General features: G+C 42.2%; 1 protein-coding gene across 3 annotated transcripts in view; it reads right to left on the bottom strand.

Annotated features, from left to right (window-relative positions):
• The window catches only part of Smc1a (structural maintenance of chromosomes 1A), a 45,998-nt gene that overhangs the window by 12,897 nt on the left and 15,107 nt on the right, over window positions 1-17,994 (bottom strand). For all 3 annotated transcript variants that reach the window (XM_052760109.1, XM_052760213.1, XM_052760154.1), the window contains 10 exons: window positions 14,857-15,042; window positions 14,502-14,681; window positions 14,260-14,406; window positions 14,032-14,169; window positions 12,844-12,960; window positions 12,641-12,747; window positions 8,871-9,012; window positions 3,154-3,299; window positions 2,908-3,061; window positions 1,964-2,074 (listed from right to left, as the gene is read on the bottom strand). In XM_052760109.1, the coding sequence (XP_052616069.1) occupies window positions 1,964-2,074; window positions 2,908-3,061; window positions 3,154-3,299; window positions 8,871-9,012; window positions 12,641-12,747; window positions 12,844-12,960; window positions 14,032-14,169; window positions 14,260-14,406; window positions 14,502-14,681; window positions 14,857-15,042 (1,428 nt within the window). The remainder of the gene's footprint in view (window positions 1-1,963; window positions 2,075-2,907; window positions 3,062-3,153; window positions 3,300-8,870; window positions 9,013-12,640; window positions 12,748-12,843; window positions 12,961-14,031; window positions 14,170-14,259; window positions 14,407-14,501; window positions 14,682-14,856; window positions 15,043-17,994) is intronic.

Below are 17,994 nucleotides of genomic sequence, written 5' to 3'. Positions count from 1 at the left end.
AAATACTGGGAATGAAGAACATAACTAAGTAATATCACATAGATATAATCAGCCAAATCCAGAGTGCAGAAAATCCTACAGGACCAATGTCATGGTTTGTTTCTTCCACAAATAAATAGAAAAAAGAGAGACAGAGATAGAGAAACAGACATAGGAAAAGTTATAGATTAGCAGAGACCAATCTTAACATGTGGACACATTTCATCCTGGTTAGTCTTTTGCCAACTTGACACAAGCTACAGTTATCTTGGAAGAGAAACCTCAATTGAGAAAATGCCTCCATTAGATTACCTGTAGGCAAGTCTCATGTGGGAGGGCCCAGCACACTTCAAGCAGTGCCACCCTGGGCAAGTAGTGCTGGGTGGTATAAGAAAGCAGGCTGAGTAAGTCATGAAGAGCAAGCCAGTAAGCACATCCCTCCATGGCCTCTGCTTTAGTTCCTGCCTCCAGATCCCTGCTCTTCTTTGAGTTCCTTCCTTAGCTTCCTTCAGTGACGGACTGTGTGGTAGGTAGTCTGAATGTAACTGGCTCCTATAATCTCATAAGGAGTGGTACTATTAGGAGGTGTGGCTTTGTTGGAGTGGGTATGGCCTTGTTGGAGGAAGTGGGTCACTGTGGGGGCAGGCTTTGAGGTTTCCTATGTTCAAGATACTGCCCAGTGTCTCAGTTGACTTCCTGTTGCCTGCAAGACGTAGGACTCTCAGCTACTGCTCCAGCACCACATCTGCCTGCACCCTGCCATGCTCCCTGTCATGATGATAATGGACTGAACCTCTGAAATTGTAAGTGAACTACCTCAAGGAAATGTTTTCTTTATAAAAAGAGTTGCTGTGCTCATGGTGTCTCTCAGCACTAGAAACTGTAACTAAGACAGACTGGGACTAGGACAAAGCTGAACAAACCCTTCCCTCTTCAATTTCTTTTTGGTTAGTATATCATCACAGCAATAGAAAAGCAAACCAAAACATGCCTGAATCCTGATGTGGACACAGACAATGCAAAACTAGTTACTGAATATTAGACAGAAAAAAAGTAATGCTATTTTATTGTATATGATGGTATAGTATTTAGTTTTCTTAAGAGCCCTCATATTCTGTAGATGCATGCTGGGGTAATTATGAACACAACAATGCTTCAAATTTGCTTTAAAATAGTCCCACGGTGGGGGTTATAAAAATCAAGATTGACCATACATTACTAACTGCTGAAGATGGGTGACTGGTGCCTGGTATTAATTATACTATTTTCCTTACTTCTATGTATATTTGAAATTATCCATAAATTTAAAAAAATAAAGAGATTTCCATGGACATAATAATGAGGAATGGACTACAAAGCAGAATATTTCTTGGAGACTAGTTCCTATAGGAACCTGTGTGAAGTGACAGTGGCCTTCACTGGAGAGCTGATACAGCAACAACGAGCAAGCAAGGCAGAATCCTCAACACATTTAGGACGCAAAATTGATAGACTTTGCTAATTAATCAATCATGCAGAGTAAGTGGGGGGAAAGTCAAGAATGAAGCTTAGATTTTTGTATCTGAGCATGTGAGAGGCACTGAAGAAGATCTGGGGAAGAAAGCTGGAGTCTGACGTAAGCTGTGGGACCAAGTGTAGAGATGCCAGCTGGGGTGAGGACAGAGAAGATAATCACAATGGTAAGGGAGGACAGTACCTGGGGCAGAGCCCTGAGAAGCACCTAAGGCCTACCTGTTTACTGCACAGGTTGTTTTTTTTCAATTCTGTGTGCACTTGGGCTTAGGCTAGTGCATACATACGTACATACATAGATGCATACATCCATGTAGGGATACGGGCAACTGAGGGTGCAAGAGGCTCCTGACTCAGTCATCCTTTCCTAGCCAGTTCTTTCCTTTTTAGCCAGACTTCATTTGCCCCACATAGGTTAACCTCTCCTGAGACAGCTGAGAAGATGCCAATGCCTCCTAGCCAGAGTTCTTACCTTTAGATCCTCACACAGGTCACCGTAGTCGATCTCGATGAGGGCCTCTCGAGCATAGATACTGGATGTTTTCTGGGACCCACTCACTGACTCCTCTCCCTGGGAGCTACCCTGCAATGTTGAGATGGGGGGAGAGGCAGATGGAGCAGACTGACCATCTGGATCCCTCTAGAGATTAGGGGTTCCTTTGAAGCTTTCTATGTCTTTGATGCTAGATGACACTGAGGCAGAGGCCAAGAGGAAGGTCCAAATTGAAAACTGGGCTCTACCCCTCATCAGGTTTCTTCATTTCTAATGTGAGGACAATGCCCAGCTAGCAGAGCTATAGTTCAGGTTATGAATGGTTATGTCACGGCCTACCAGTGTCTGGAATACTAGTGTTCAAAATACTTTACTGAATTAAACTGAAAGGCGATCTGCGAAGAGTTCCTCGGTTACAATTCTCCACTCCTCATTAGCATCTTTCACTTCTAATTGATAAAATGCCTCAGCCTCTCTGATGTTGTTCCTTTTCCTCCACCTAAACTTCCATACCTCTGCATTGCTGACGTCCTCTACCCAACCCTCTTCTGGCCAACTTCCCTCACTGCAGCTAAGCTAAGTCTCCTCAGGTCCTCCAGTTTCCCATCTTCCTCTGCTCTTGCCTAATGTTCCTCAGTTCTCACTCCTACCAATGTTCAGTACTTGACAGAGCTAAGAGCTCAAGTCCTTAAGATGAATGAATCCCTTCATTGTCTTTCTGGCCACTCAAGTCAATGTTCCTCTCCTAACAAAGCCTGACTTCACTACCTCCACCGTGCCGCATCCTTTTGCATCCATCTTTACATCCCTCACAACTCTCTGCCTTTGGTCCTAGCTGTTGCCTGCCCTTCGCAGCCATTTCTCATCTCCCGTCTCCGGTTAGTTGTTGAGAGCTCACTCCCACCACCCACCATCATACTCACTTCTTCCTGACTAATATCATCCATGGTACCCTTTGACAGTGGCAATTTGATGTCCTGCATCTTACAGGCCTGTAGCAGGTTGTGGCGGTCACTGCGCTTCTGTTCAAGCTTGGTCTCAATGGCTGTCACCTCCTTCTGTAAATGAGTCATTTCCCTAAAAAGGTCCAGGTAGCTATGTTAAGACCCAAATCTGGAAGGCCACCTGCTTTACCTACTTCCTCCCATCCCAAGCTGGAATCCACTCACTTGTTGGCACCCCCGAGCTTCTTGCGAATCTCTTCCATCTCGTGGTTCTTGTCATTCACTTCTGATTTTTTGGCCAGGTGCTGATTCTTAAGGTCTTGTAGCTGAGCCATGGTCTCATCTATTATCTTCATGTGTCTTTGTTCCTCCTGGTCCCAGCAGGAGAATAAAGCAAGAAGAGAAGCTTTCATCTTGGAACCTTCTTTTGCGCCACCCTTCCCAATAGGCAGTTTGTTGGAGTTGTGTGTCACTTTTGATCTGTTTTCACACAACTCCTCAGACTTCTTTTATCCTTTCCTAAATCATCTGGTTGCCTTCTGCAACTACAATTATATAAATTGTCTGTTATAGAGGGGGAGGTGGGGGGGGGGGGAGCCTGAAGGGGCAGGAGGAGGGAAGAGAGGAATCTGTGATTGGTAGGTAAAATGAATAAAAATTTTTCTTAAAAAAGGGAAGAGTTCAAACTAAGGAAAAATAAAGGGGAAAGAATGGGAGATTCACTTGTAATCCCACCAGCCAAAAACGAACAACTAACATTCTAGCATATTTCCTCCCTTTACAAACAACTTTAGGGTTGAAATTAGATTTTAACTTTATATCATAATCAATGGGTTTTTTTCCTTCTTTTTTTTGGTTGTGAGACAGGATTTTTCTCTATGTATTATGTATCCCTGGCTTTTCTGGAACTCACTCTGTAGACCAGGCTGGCCTTGAACTCAGAGATCCACCTGCCTCTCCTCCCAAGTGCTAGGGTTTAAGGCATGTGCCACCACCACCCAGCTCAATGTTTTATTTTTAAGCATTTTCCCAAATCAAAACTTTTGTCATATACAGCATAATATTTGTATTTATTTTTCCTTTATGTACGTGGTGTGTGTACATGCTCACTCATATGCATGTATATGCCACAAGTTTATTTATATCAAGTGTCTTCCACAATCTTTTTTTTTAAGATTTGCTTTATTTTTAATTATGTTTATTTATGTATGTTGAGTATGTTCCTGTGAGTGCAGGTGCTTAAGGAGGCCAAAGTCATTGGATGCCTTGGAGGTGAAGTTATAGACAGTTGGGAGCCATGTAACCTGGGTGCTGGGAACCAAACTCAGGCCCTCTAAACGGGCGGTATGCACTTTTTTTGGGGGGGGGGGTTTAAGACAAGATTTCTCTATATAACAATCCTGGCTGTCCTGGAACTTGCTCTGTAGACCAGGCTGGCCTCAAACTCAGAGATTCACCTGCCTCTGCCTCAGGACTGCTAGGATTAAAGGCGTATGCCACCAGGCCAGTATGCACTCTTAACTGCCAAGCCATCTCTCAAGCCCTTCCACCTTATTTTTTAAGACAAAGTCTCTCAGCAAACCTAGCACTCATACTGTTAGATTAGCTACCTAGCAAGTCCAGGGGTCCTCTTGTGTCTGCCTCCCCAGCACTGGGATTACAAGAGTATATCATTATATTCAGCTTTTTCTGTAAGTGATGGGGAACTGAACTCATGCTTGCACAGCGAGCTCTTTACCAATGGATCATCTCCCCAGTTCTCACATTTGTATATTTAAACTTATACAAGCAATACAGTATATTTTTTGAATAGACACTAACCTGGGATTACCACTAGAAAGAGCAAGAGACTAGGATTGGGAGTGGTCAACAAAACAAAGAATTACAGCCTTACATAAAATGTTCTAGTTTGAAAGCCGGGCGGTGGTGGCGCACGCCTTTAATCCCAGCACTCGGGAGGCAGAGCCAGGCGGATCTCTGTGAGTTCGAGGCCAGCCTGGACTACAGAGTGAGTTCCAGGAAAGGCGCAAAGCTATACAGAGAAACCCTGTCTCGAAAAACCAAAAAAAAAAAAAAAAAAAAAAAAAATGTTCTAGTTTGAAATTAAAAAAAATGTTTTTTCTTTACTTGTATGTGTGAAGAGGGCATCAGATCTCCCTAGAGCCACCTGATGTGGGTGCTAAAAACTGAACCTTGGTCAAGTGGGAGAACAGTTCACATTCTTAACTGCTGGGCTATCTCCCTAGCCCACATTTTCATTTTTTCAAAGAAAATTCTTTCTTTCTTTCCCCCTTTAATCTTTAAAAACAATCTTATTAAGGGAGACATGTTGGGCTGGTGATGTGGCTCAGTTGGTAGAGTGTTTGCCTCATGCACAAAGCCAAGGATTTGATCCCTAGCACTGCATAAAACTGAGCGATGCTACATGCCTATAATCTCAGCATGTGGAGGCTATGTATTGAGTTTGAGGCCAGCATAGGATACATGAAACCATGTCTCTCTCTGTCTCTCTGTCTCTCTGTCTCTCTCTCTCACACACACACACACACACACAAAAGAAAAAAGAAAAAAAATGCATCTGGAATTTAATTCTCAAATAACATAAAAAATAATGAACATATAGAATGCTAAAGCAAACTATGGCAACTCAATAACTGATAAATTTTCATGGAGGAGAGTTCTTTGACAGTCAGCCTTCTATATACACTGATTTTTGTATACATGGGTTCACTGGAACATCGGCATTTGGCTAAAAACTGTACTATGCCAGGTGTGGTGGCACACACCTTTAGTCCCAGCACTCAGGAAGCAGAGGCAATTGGATGTCTGTGAGTTTGAGGCCAGCCTAGTCTACATAGTTCTAACCATCCAGGGATACATAGTGAGACTCTGTTGTTTTGTTTTTTGTTTTTAAATGTACTGAATGTTTAGATATTTTTGTTATTCTCTAAATCATAAAGTATAACAACTACTTATATTGCATTAGATATGATACAGAGATGATTTAAAGCATTCAAGAGGATGTGCATATGTGGTGATATATTGTGTACCTAATACAATTTGCCTGAAGATCAGAGAACAGAACAAGCCACTAGATTAAACGTAGATCCATCTGGATCTCTGGGAGTTCAAGGCCACACTGGGCTACATGAGATGATTCAGTCTAGGAGAGGAACAGAGCCAGGCAGTGGTGGTACACACCTTTAATCCCAGTACTTGGGAATCACAAGCCTTTAATCCCAGCACTTGAGATCTCATGGCTCTGCCACCAGTATTTGAGAAGCACACACGCCTTTAATCCCAGCACTAGGAAGTAAGTAAGATGGCTGGGCGGAGAAAGGCATATAAGGCATGAGGAGACAGAACTAAAGCTTTTCAGCTGAGGTCTTTTCAGTGGGAAGCGCTTTTCGGATAGAGGCCCTTTTTGGCTGGACCCCGTTCGGCTGAGGACTCAGAGACATTCGGTCAGAGGATTCATGGAGTTGGCAAGGTGAGAAGTAGCTGTGGCTTGTTTCTTTGTCTCTCTGATCTTTCAGCTTTTACCCCAATATCTGGCTCCAGGTTTTTTATTGTAAGACCATTTAGCAATTCATGTTACATGCATATTTACAGACAAATAATGCACCATTTTATACAAGAGATTGGCATTCTGGTGCTGGGGGTAGAGGTTCCTAGAAACCATCTCCTGTGAGTATCAAATGAAGGCTGTACTATTCTGACTTCTTTCTGCTAACCAACAACTATTCAAAGTGAAGTAAAACGTCACATAACTACACTATCTTGGAGCATCCAGATGTAAATTTAGTCCTGTCCCATTATTTTACTAGCTAATCTGGAAGTGTATGTAAGATTCCAGTAACACTATTCTAGATCACAAAGGGTTAATGAAGAAATACAAAAGCAACAAATACAGGTATACAAAAGTAAAGTGATATTTTCAAACCAAGAGAACCAAATCGTCTCAGGAAGGACTGCTATAAGGAACAAGGGTTGCACAGTGATTTAAACAGAAAAAAATATAAGGAAAAGTCACCACACAAAACACAGTGACACACACATGCCAAACAGCATGATTGCAGCAGACACTAGCATAGTCATACCATGAGATGGCTGTGTGTCAGTAAAACATCATCTGCTGCACTCAATTTATGTGGCTAATCTGATTTAGGGTCGAGACACTTGGAGCTATGCCTCTAATGGTACTTGCCAGCCTGTTCTTTCATGGCTGCCTTCCAGCTCCTCACCTTCTTTGTGGGCTCTCAGAAATCCTTAAACCCCCACCAGCATGTTTCAGGCTAAATCTGAGAAAGCTGTTGAGGGTATTATACACCTCAAGATGACGCGAGCAGATGATGAAATGCTGTTCATCTACAGTCACTACAAACAAGTGGCTGTGGGCAACATAAACACAGAGCAACTCAACTCTGGTCCATTAGACCTCAAAGGCAAGGCTAAGTGGAATCAGTAGAACCACTAAGGAAAATGCATAAAAGCTTCTGTTGACAAAGTAGAAGAGCTAAAGACTAAAATGAATATTTAGAGATTAGCTTTGGTTGCCAGCCAGGCATTTAACCTATACTGATCCAATTTCTTGTTTTTATCAAATACTGGATGTATGAAATAATGAAAGCACCCTATGGTACACTCAGCTGGTTGGTGAGATCATCTGTTGATCAAAAATATGAAAATTATCAGTTGAGGTTTTTAGGACAGAGTTCTAACAGATTAAAGGCTGAAACAATTACTGACCTTCTCTAAGTCATTTTCCTCTAATATCTATTAAAAGTACAAGTCACCCTTTTCAAAAATCCAAATTTTATTCATTTTGCTAGCATTTAATTGGTAAGTTTGTCTTGGCTTTTGGTTAGGCATTACAAATGTACACCCTTTTTTTTGAGATAGGGTCTCTCTACATAGCCTTGGTTGTCCTGGAACTATTTAGACCAGGCTGGCCTTGAACTCACAGAGATCCTCCTGCCTCTGCCTGGGATTAAAGGCGTGTGCCACCACACCCAGCATAAACTCTCATTTTTATATTTAAGTAATAACAGGATTTAAGAAGCTCTGGCTTGGCTATCTTGGAAAATACTTTTGCTTTAAATGAGATCTGTATGTTACTAAAGTTTAAAGACCACTAAATTATGTATGTACATAATGCCATATAATTTTCTAAATTCCTACTTTCCCAGGGGCATTGGGTAGTCTCCAACTTAGAACTATAAATAAGGTTTATAATAAATGTTTATAATAAACATCAATGTGTTTGCACAAAGCTTTGCTAACACTCTAGATTACCTCCTCAGGTATTACTGAGTTAGAGGGCACATTGTGAAGCTTTTTGATAGATGTTGGAATGTTATATAAGAATACTGGTCTCCTGCGCCATATGAGGTACTGAGAAATGTTTTGGTTTTAATTTTTGGATAGTGTGAGGCTAGAGAGATGACTCAGTGGTTAAGGGGGTGCACTGCTCTTCAAAAGACCTGAGTTCAATTCTCAGTACCGACACCAGGTAGCTCAAAACACTATCGGTAACTCCAGCTCCAAGGGGATCCAAGATTAGGGATCCCACATTAGGCAGTCACAACTGCTTGTAATTCCAGCTCTAGGGTTTCCCAGGCCTCTGGCCTCCATGGGCACCTGCACTCATGTGCATATACCCCATACAGATATAAACCACAAATCGTTAAATGATAGAAAATAAAGTATACCCAATGCTACTTTCATTTGTATTTCGTTGATTCCTGGAAAAAAAACTAAATTATTTATGTTTGTGAGCTATTTCAATCTTTTGGAATGTTTATGTCACATACGCATTTCTCCCCTGTTAAGGTCTTGGTGTTTTTCATTAAATGAAAACTGTAGAAATTATAGGTATTATACCTGTATGCATCATATGTATTCCAATTTTCCCCTTGTCTTTTCCCTTTCTCCTTCCTTACCTTCTTAAGCTTTTCTATCTCATTTTCATCCTTTTTTACTGTCTGCTCCCACATGTGTACTTTATCCTGATCTTCCTTCAGCTGGTTCTTCTCAAAATCCAACTGGATGCCCAAGCGAGTCTTCTGATTCTCAAATTCCAAGCTGTAGAAAGAAAGAGGAACTAGACTTAGCGCTCAGGGCCTCTCAGATGCTGCTGAATCTCAGTCAGCATAGCTTCATCCACTCACATGTACAACAAACTGTGCCCAGAAGCTGCAACTCTAAAGACAGAGGAATCTAAGCCAAATTCCATCTATCCCCTCTTTAGTCACCAGAGACTCCAGCACCTTCTCAATTTACTAGGAGACATAGAAAAGAAAAGAAAACAAAGGTTCATCTAAAAACAGTTATGAGCTTTATCAAGCTTCTATGCACTTCACAAAGATTATCTCTATTTCTCTACTCCACAACTCCCATTAACTAGGCATTAATACCCTTAATTTACACAGGAAACTTAGGCTAAGAGGTTTAAAAAAAAAAAAACTTTCCCCAAGGCCACAAAGGTAACAGCTAAGCAAATATCTCATGAGACTGGAATCCACGTCTACCACCAGAACCCATGCTCTTTCCTATAATGTCATCACTGCAGTATAATGGAGTGGACTTATAGAGCTGATATGCCAATTCCTCCACCTGGACGTAGTGCAATCTCAGTTATATTCTCTATATTGCAGATTCCTCATCTGTAGATTTTCTAATTGAGTTAATATGTATAAAGTAACCACTCAGTATATTTTAGCTATCATCATCAATGTGAAGAATATACTGTAATCAGCTCATTTTTACCCAAGGGTTTCAATTCTTTCTAGCATCCTAAGCTCTGCCCCAAGATTTTAGAAGCTCCCAAGGGGCACATCTTTGGTAATATAAGAAGATTAAGAAAACACTGAACTGAATTCCTGCTATTTTGCTATTGTCCTTTCCCTTACCTCTTCAGAAACTCAAAGTACATTAACAGCATATAGACACTAGCAGCCAAGCAGGGCTAGCTTCCAGCTGCCCCACCAATCCTCAATGTAGTGAGATAGATGCTGCCAGATGTCATGCTAGCAGCTTAAACCTATTAGTCACTATAATCCAAATGGAATGTAATTAACTCTACAATTTGAAGGTATGTAATTTTGAGGCCAATCTCCTACGTATGACTCATAAAGCCCTTGGTGATCTGGCCCCTACTGACCTTTCTGCCTTCCTCCTGCCCCGGTCTGTATGTGCCAGGCATTCAAAACTACTTAGTATTCAGAACAAGGCATGCTCTGTCACACCGCTAAGCATGTTGTTCTTCCTGGCTGGAACTCCTTTTTGTCCCTGCTTAGCTGGCTAAATCCTACTCACTCCTCAGATCTCTAATTCACCACTCCTTGTTCTTTTAATGCCTTTCCTGATAGTTCATGGCAGGTTCTAAGTTTCTGTAACATATGGTTGGCTCTTTCCTTTTTGAATTTCAGATGAGTTGCACTAGTCAAATGTCACAGTTGATAATAGATTTGTCATTACTCTCTATGCAAAACCCTTTCCTTCTCTCCTTTACTCACCTTTGATTTCTACTCCCATTATCTCCCCTTACTGTGACTACATATCTCAAAGCGACACACATCCTGGGCTAGGGAGACAGCTCAGTGCTTAAAAGCACTTTGCTCTTCCAGAAGACCTGAGTTCGGTTCCCGGGCCCACAACCACCTGTAATGCCAATTCCAGGGAATTTGACACCACCTTCTGGCTTTGTGGGTGCTAGCACACATATGGCATATTCTCACTCTCACTCTCACTCTTTCTCTCTCTCTCTCTCTCTCTCTCTCTCTCTCTCTCTCTCTCTCTCTCTCTCTCTCTCTCTCACACACACACACACACACACACACACACACACAAGTCTTTTAAAAAATGCACATCCTGCCGGGCGGTGGTGGCGCACGCCTTTAATCCCAGCACTTGGGAGGCAGAGCCAGGTGGATCTCTGTGAGTTCGAGGCCAGCCTGGGCTACCAAGCGAGTCCCAGGAAAGGCACAAAGCTACACAGAGAAACCCTGTCTCGAAAAACGAAAAAAAAAAATGCACATCCTTACAAAATGTTTTAAAATTTATACAAATGCACCACATTATCTATCCCATTCAGTTTTCCAATCCATAGCAGATTTCTAAGTTAGTTATCTGTGTTACTGCCTATAGATCTATTCTTGTTTGGACTGCTCCACAGTACTTCATAGTCTATGTTTATCACATTTAATTCAAACTTTCACCACAATGGCGGCCATCTGTATTGTCACCAATACAACTCAATAATACAGATTATGTGCAAATGAACAACCCTCAAATCTCTTTGGATCCTGTAACAAGATTCTCTGGGACATACACCCACAGAGCGACTAAATGTGTATGTGTACCTCCATATACTAAAGAAGACATCTTATTTTCAGCAAATACTACTATGTTATTTTAATTGGCATTTCTCTAATGCAGGAATCAAACAATTCCTACAGTTTACAAAGATTCAAACTCTTCTTTCTTTGACCCATTTTTTTTTAACTAGGTTTCTTGTCTTCTTGAAATTTTCCTCTTTATTTACCAACCATACTATCCTGAAATTCATCATCTACCTTTTCCTCAAGAACTCTGTAAGTTCACTGAGGGGAAAAACAGCACCCAATTCAATTTTCTATTCTTTGAACCTAGCTTGCAGTAGGAAAGCAATGACTATTACTGTAGAAAAAGGTAGCACTAAGGGCTGAAGCCCAGGGCCTCATACATACTAAAGGCAAGTATTCTACCACTGAATAACACTTTCAGCACTTTCTTTTTTACTGTATTCAGAGGCAGGGTCTTGTTAAGTTCAAGGCTGGCCTTGAACTTGGAATCCTGAGTACAGGATTACAGGCATATGCCACTAGATGTATGCCTCTAGATGAACTCTTAACTGAGACCCAGGGTCCAGGGTATGACCTCCTTCAATGGTGACTATATCATGTTCATCTGCCTCACCTCCATCTCCCTTACCTCCTCCAATATCTAGCACAAGAAAACCTAGTACAAAGTAGATATTCAAAAAGACTTTTAAAGTGAGACATTAATGGCACATGCCTGTGATCCCAGCATTGGGGAGGTTGAGGCAGGATTATTGCTAAGTTCTAAGCCAGCCTGGGTTGCATAGTAAGTACCAGACCAACCAGGGTTCCAAGCAAGACTATCTGAAAAAAACCAAACCAAACAAGATTGACTGACTGACTGACTGAGTGCACATAGGCCATGAATGCACTAAGGTGAGGCGGCCTGTGCTGCCAGGGGAGACTGCATCTTAAAAATCAAAGTTAGAAACAGTATAATACACTAGACAAGAAAATAAGGGACAGGCTTCTTTCTTTTCTGGTTATTCCTCCAGCCTAGAACCTCTTCTTTTCATTCCTAACTTCCAACACACAAGGATAATGGTGAAACATTAAAAATGGTAATGTTTATTGCTCTTTGTAGGTGCTACTTATTCTGCTGAATAATTCACAACGATTATTTCATCTAATCCTCCCCACAATGCCCCCAAGATAGGCACTATTGTCTCATTTTATAAAACTATTGTTCAAGGTAATGATTTTAATACAGGTAAAGCGGATTTAAAGCTGGCACTTTTACCCCCTCCAGTAAGTTGGTATGGTTCTAAGAACTGGTTACTGCCCGAGGACACACATGACTTTCAAGGCTGCAGGCATGCATCCCAATACCTTATAATACTACTTTCACTTACCGCTTCTTGGCAATCTCATTCTGCCGCTTCACCTTCTCTTCCTCAAATTCTCGGATGTTGCGCACACCAATCTCCCGACAAAACTCTTCAAACACCTCATCTTCCACCTGAGGGAAAAGGCAGGGAGGGCAGAGGCATTATTGCTTAAAGTCCTACTTCCAAACCTAGTCTTGTTCTGATAAACATGCCCACCCTCTACCAACCTGGTTCATCTTCTCCTTCAAGTCTTTCATTTCCCTTTCTCGACTCTGGATGATTCTCTTGATATCATTAATGCGAGGTCCAAAGTTGGCCAGCTCACTCTCCAGCTTAGACTTTTCCTACAGACAAGAGGTTGAAAGACAAGAGACTAGAATCTGTGGAGGAAAAGAACTTCCTTGCCAGTACCAGCCCCATGGTCAGCAACCACTGAGAAAGCTTGATTTAGCACCAATATCCCAGTCAAATTATAAAACCTTTAATCCATAAAGCTAGGCACACAGTAAACATCATTAGTTGTAGGTTCACAATCCCTTATTGATAACCCCTGGGCCAAATATATTTTAGAAGTTGGACTGTTTTTCAGAAGAAGGTGAATCTAGGTATTATGTAACACTTCTAGTTTGAGTAAACTGGGAAAATGTAGAATTACGAAAGAATACATTAATATACCCAATCCAGACACTGAAATTCTTATAACTCACTGTTTTTGTTTACCTGTCTGTTTTTTTCCCCTGAGATATGATCCCACTATATAGCTCAGAGTGGCCTTGAATTCTCTAATCTCCATATCAGCCTCCAATGTACTGGGACCATAGGCATATGCCACTACACTGGCCCTGTTGCTCACTCTCAACTGACTTTTAGAAATCCCAATATTGCCAGGCGGCAGTGGTGCACACCTTTAATCCCAGCAACTCGAGAGGCAGAGGCAGGCAGATCTCTGTGAGTTCGAGGCCAGCCTGGTCTATAGAGCGAGATCCAGGACAGGCACCAAAACTACACAGAGAAACCCTGTCTGGAAAAACAAAACAAAACAAAAAAAGAAGAAATTCTAATATTTATTGAATGAACTGCATTAATAACAGTATCTAACATTTACTGAGTGCCCACTGTTCTAAGAACTTCATAGATATTCATTCACACGTTCCATCTTTGTAATAATCACACAAAATAGAAATCATTTCCATTTGGTACATGAAGATGAGAAAAGTGACAAAGAGAAGGTAAGTAAGTTGCTTAACGGGATCAATACAGCTGACAGAAGATCTGGACCCTCACCTCCCACCCCAGCCCAGTGTCTTGACTCAGCTATGCTATCCTGAACAGAACGGAAGCAAAGTGGTCATTCCCCGCCTCAGTGCAACCTGAGAAGGCCTTGGAGAACACCAGGGCTGAGGGTCAGGCCCTACCTGGAGATTCAGGGCAAGATGCCTAGTCTTGGTCTGCTCTAGGTCACTCTGTGAGTACTTCAGCCTCATTTGTAGCCCATGGGCCTGGGACTGCACCTGCCGCAGTTCCGCCTCTTTCCGTTTGGCCTTCATCTGCTCCTAAAGAGGACAAGAGAAAAGGGCCACGTGGTAAGTGGCCAACCTGAGCTCAGGAACCTTACTCCTAAGAACCAGTTCCTTGTCGCTTACTTTCAGCTCCTCTGTCAAGCGTTCTTTTTTTTCTTTCAGCTTGTCTACTGCTTTCTCATCCCAGCGTCGTGCCTTTGCCTTGAGATCACTGGCCCCACCAGAGATAACTCCTGACTTCTGGAACAGGGTTCCATCCAGTGCCACTGTCTACAACAGTGAGAGAAGAGGTGGAAGAGATGGCGAAAACAGGACCCTCCAGTACTGTGCCTGTCCAGCTCCAACCTGGGAAAAGGGGGCCATACCTTGTGGCGTTGGTGACCTCCAAAGGCAATGCGTCGGGCATCCTCCACATTGTCACAAACAAGGGCATTGCCACAAGCATACTGCAGAGCTTTTTTGATGTGAGGTGGTTCATAGCGAATCACATCAATCACTAGCTTGGCCCCCTTCAGCTCCCGGAGTTTCTCATCTGTAGGTTTGACCTGTGTGAAGAATCTTATGAAGCAACAGAATACATAAAGCCAAGGTGAGGGGCCCCTCAACACTGTCTTGCCTGCCGCTGCCGCTACTCCCACCTCCCCTCCTCCCACACCCACACCCACACACACCTACACACACACACACACACACACACACACACACACACACAAGCCTTACCTCCAGGTAGTCAAGAGGCAAGAAGGTCTCAGGCTCTCCACGTTGCTCCTTGATATACTGAATACAATCCCGACCTGTCTTCTCTGAGTCCACAATAATAGCATCCATGTTCTTTCCTAAAACCTTGGTCACAGCAATCTGATACTTCTTTTGTGTAGGCTGGCAGAGGTCAATGAGGCGGCCATACTGAGTAAAGGAAGAAGGGAAAACTGAAGCGTAAGGCTTAGGAATCCCAATTACTAGTTCACAAAGAAGGGCAAGATAAAACTCCGTATAAGGAACAATGAATGCAACTATGCTGCTTATTTGTGAAGTCGGTCCTCTATTTTTGCACCTGTATAATACCACTAAAACGGGAATGGACTGAGGGGAGGCACTTGTTAGACTTGCATGGCTATAAGCAATTTAGACCAGTAGAGTGGTCAATTCTAATGTTCCTTCCAAAGACAGAAGTTTGGTTAAAGGAGGATTAAGGACTGAATAAACAGGTTACATGATAGAAGACCCAATTAACACCTCAGAAGCAGCTCCAAGAAAGACATCACATTGTCTCTAGGATCAATTCTATTGGAGGCTTAAAGTGTAAAGCCACAGGTTTCCTAAGACTGTTTTTGGAATCAGACAAGACTGACCGAAAGGCCACAAGCCTTAACAGCCTCACCCTAGAAGACAATTTTGAGTACGATACACTAGTTAATTTTTCTGTTTTTGAAACATGGTCTCATTATTTAGCTGGAACTATTCTGGATCTCCTTATGTAGCACAGGTTGGCTTCAAACTCACGATCCTCCTACCTCTGCCTCTCAACTGCTAATAATAAAGATAGGCACCATGGCACCCAGCTTTACACTGGTTACTTATTAACTGATAACTGAATGGAATTATAGTAATATGCCAGTGTATCTTTTTAAAATTTTTTAAATGATTCCTTTTTTATTTTTTATGAACATTGGTGTTTTGCCTACATGTATGTCTGTGTGAGGGTGTTGGATCCCCTAGACAGTTGTGAGCTGCCATGTGGGTGCTGGGAATTGAACCAAGGTCACTTTCCAGCTCCACCAGTTTATCTTTTGACTTATGGTTGTTTTGATGTAAAAGATTTGTGTTCAAAGATCAAGGGAGGACTGTGATATTATGAACTACATTTAGCCGTAGATTGAGGTTCCTGACACAGTTCCAAAATCTACAGTCATAATGACTTGACTGATCACTGACTACTCCTAGGTGACTTTCCTGTGAGAGCTAGTCATTACAGAGACTGAGGCAGGATTAGAAGAAGATCAGGCCTTCTAGTCCCCTGTCCCACACCTAAGAGGAAAAGAGGACTAAAAGTTGAGTTAATCATCAGTAGCCAATGATTTAATTTGTTGTGCCTATGAACCCCCCTCCCCCCATAAAAACTCAAAAGTTCAGGACTAGAGAAATGAATCAGCTTGCTGCTCTAGGAGAGAACCTGAGCTCAGTTCTGAGTATTCGTGTCAGGTGGCTCACAACCACCTGTAACTCCAGCTCCAAAGGATCTGATATCCTCTTTTAGCCTCCTCGGGTACCCTCACTCACAAGTATAAACCCACAAATGGAAACACAGATACACACACCCCCACCCAAACAATTAAAATTAAAATAAACTTAAAAAGACAACAAAAACCTTGAAAGTTCTATGTTCATGCTGGGTGCTGTAGCAGAATATTAAGGTGTGATACTTTTGTTTATGTTGTATTTGTTTAACTCTGTGAAGCTGTGTTACTATGTCTGTGTAAAACACCTGATAGTTTAATAAAGAACTGGCCAATAACAAGGCAGGAGAAAGGATATGCCGGGCCAGCAGGCAGAGAGCATATATAGAGGGAAAAATCTGGGAGGAAAAAGAGGTAGCAGCCAGAGGAGGGGGACTCCAGGGGCCAGCCACCCAGCTACAGAGTAAGAATTTACAAAAATAAGAGAATGGGAAAAGCCCAGAGGCAAAAGATAGACAGGTTAATTTAAGAAAAGCTGGCTAGGAACTAAGCTAAGCTAAGGCTGGGCATTCATAAGGAAGAGTGTTTGGGAGCTGGGTGGCGGGGCCCCCCAAAAAGTGCCAAACAACAACCTACAACAGGGTGTGGTTATTCATGCCAGTCATTAGTCCCTGGACTCAGGAAGCAGAGGCAGGCAGATCTTTCTGAGTTCAAGGACAGCTTGGTCTACATGAGTTCCAGGCCAGCTGGTAGCATATACAGTGAGACCTTGCCTCAAAATTAATTGACTGATTGATTCAGGGAGCTTCTACATAACTCAAGAAAAGGCTCAGTACGTAGGGCACTTGCCAAGAAGACTGATGACATGAGTTCAATTCCTGGAACACACACTGTGGAAGGAGAGAACTGACTTCCGCAAACTGTCCTCTGACTTCACACATGTGCTGTCAGACAGACAGACAGACACAGACATACAGACACACACACAGAGTAAATGTGTCTTCCCAAAAACCACGAGAAACTAGCAAATTAACCAATGGAGTAGGTCATGGAAACCTAATTTTCAATCAGATGGTCAGAACCACAGGTCAGTCTAGGCTTGCAATTGCAGTCTGAAGTGAAAGGCCATCTTATGGGACTGAGTCCTTAACCTATGGTATCTATCTGATGCTATGTCCAGATAGTGCCAGAACTGGATTATAGGACACACAGATAGTCTATTGGAGAACTTTGGGAGTGCGGGAACTCCTGAACACACACATCTGGTATCAGGATCGATGTATGGGCTTTGTTTATTGGCTGTGTGAGAGTAGGAGGACTACTTTGGTTTTATCCTATCTCACAGAGCAGACCCCATACTATATAGGAAAGAAAACCCTACTCTGGCTCCAAAGTCACTGTGCCAGCTTCAGGCAGTCACATCTGAATGTATACTCATTTTTCAAAGACTTTCATCACTTCATAGACCATTACCTAACAAACACTGATAGATATCTTATATACATTATCTCAAATTCTTACAAGCACCCAATAAAGTAAATAACTTTTACTAGATCCCTTCCTCCACCCCTAAAATCAAGCATGGTTCCTTAAGAACCATGAGATTAAAAAGAGTAAGTACTTCCCTAGCAGTACCTATAGGAATGATCAGTGTGTATTTATAGAACCAAACTAAGTTGCA

The sequence above is a fragment of the Peromyscus californicus genome, unplaced genomic scaffold, assembly GCF_007827085.1.
Source record: "Peromyscus californicus insignis strain IS unplaced genomic scaffold, ASM782708v3 Scaffold_10__1_contigs__length_136768540, whole genome shotgun sequence".
Taxonomy (NCBI): Eukaryota; Metazoa; Chordata; class Mammalia; order Rodentia; family Cricetidae; genus Peromyscus; species Peromyscus californicus.
The sequence above is the reverse complement of the archived record's forward strand: the minus strand, read 5'-3'. Positions and strand labels throughout refer to the sequence as shown.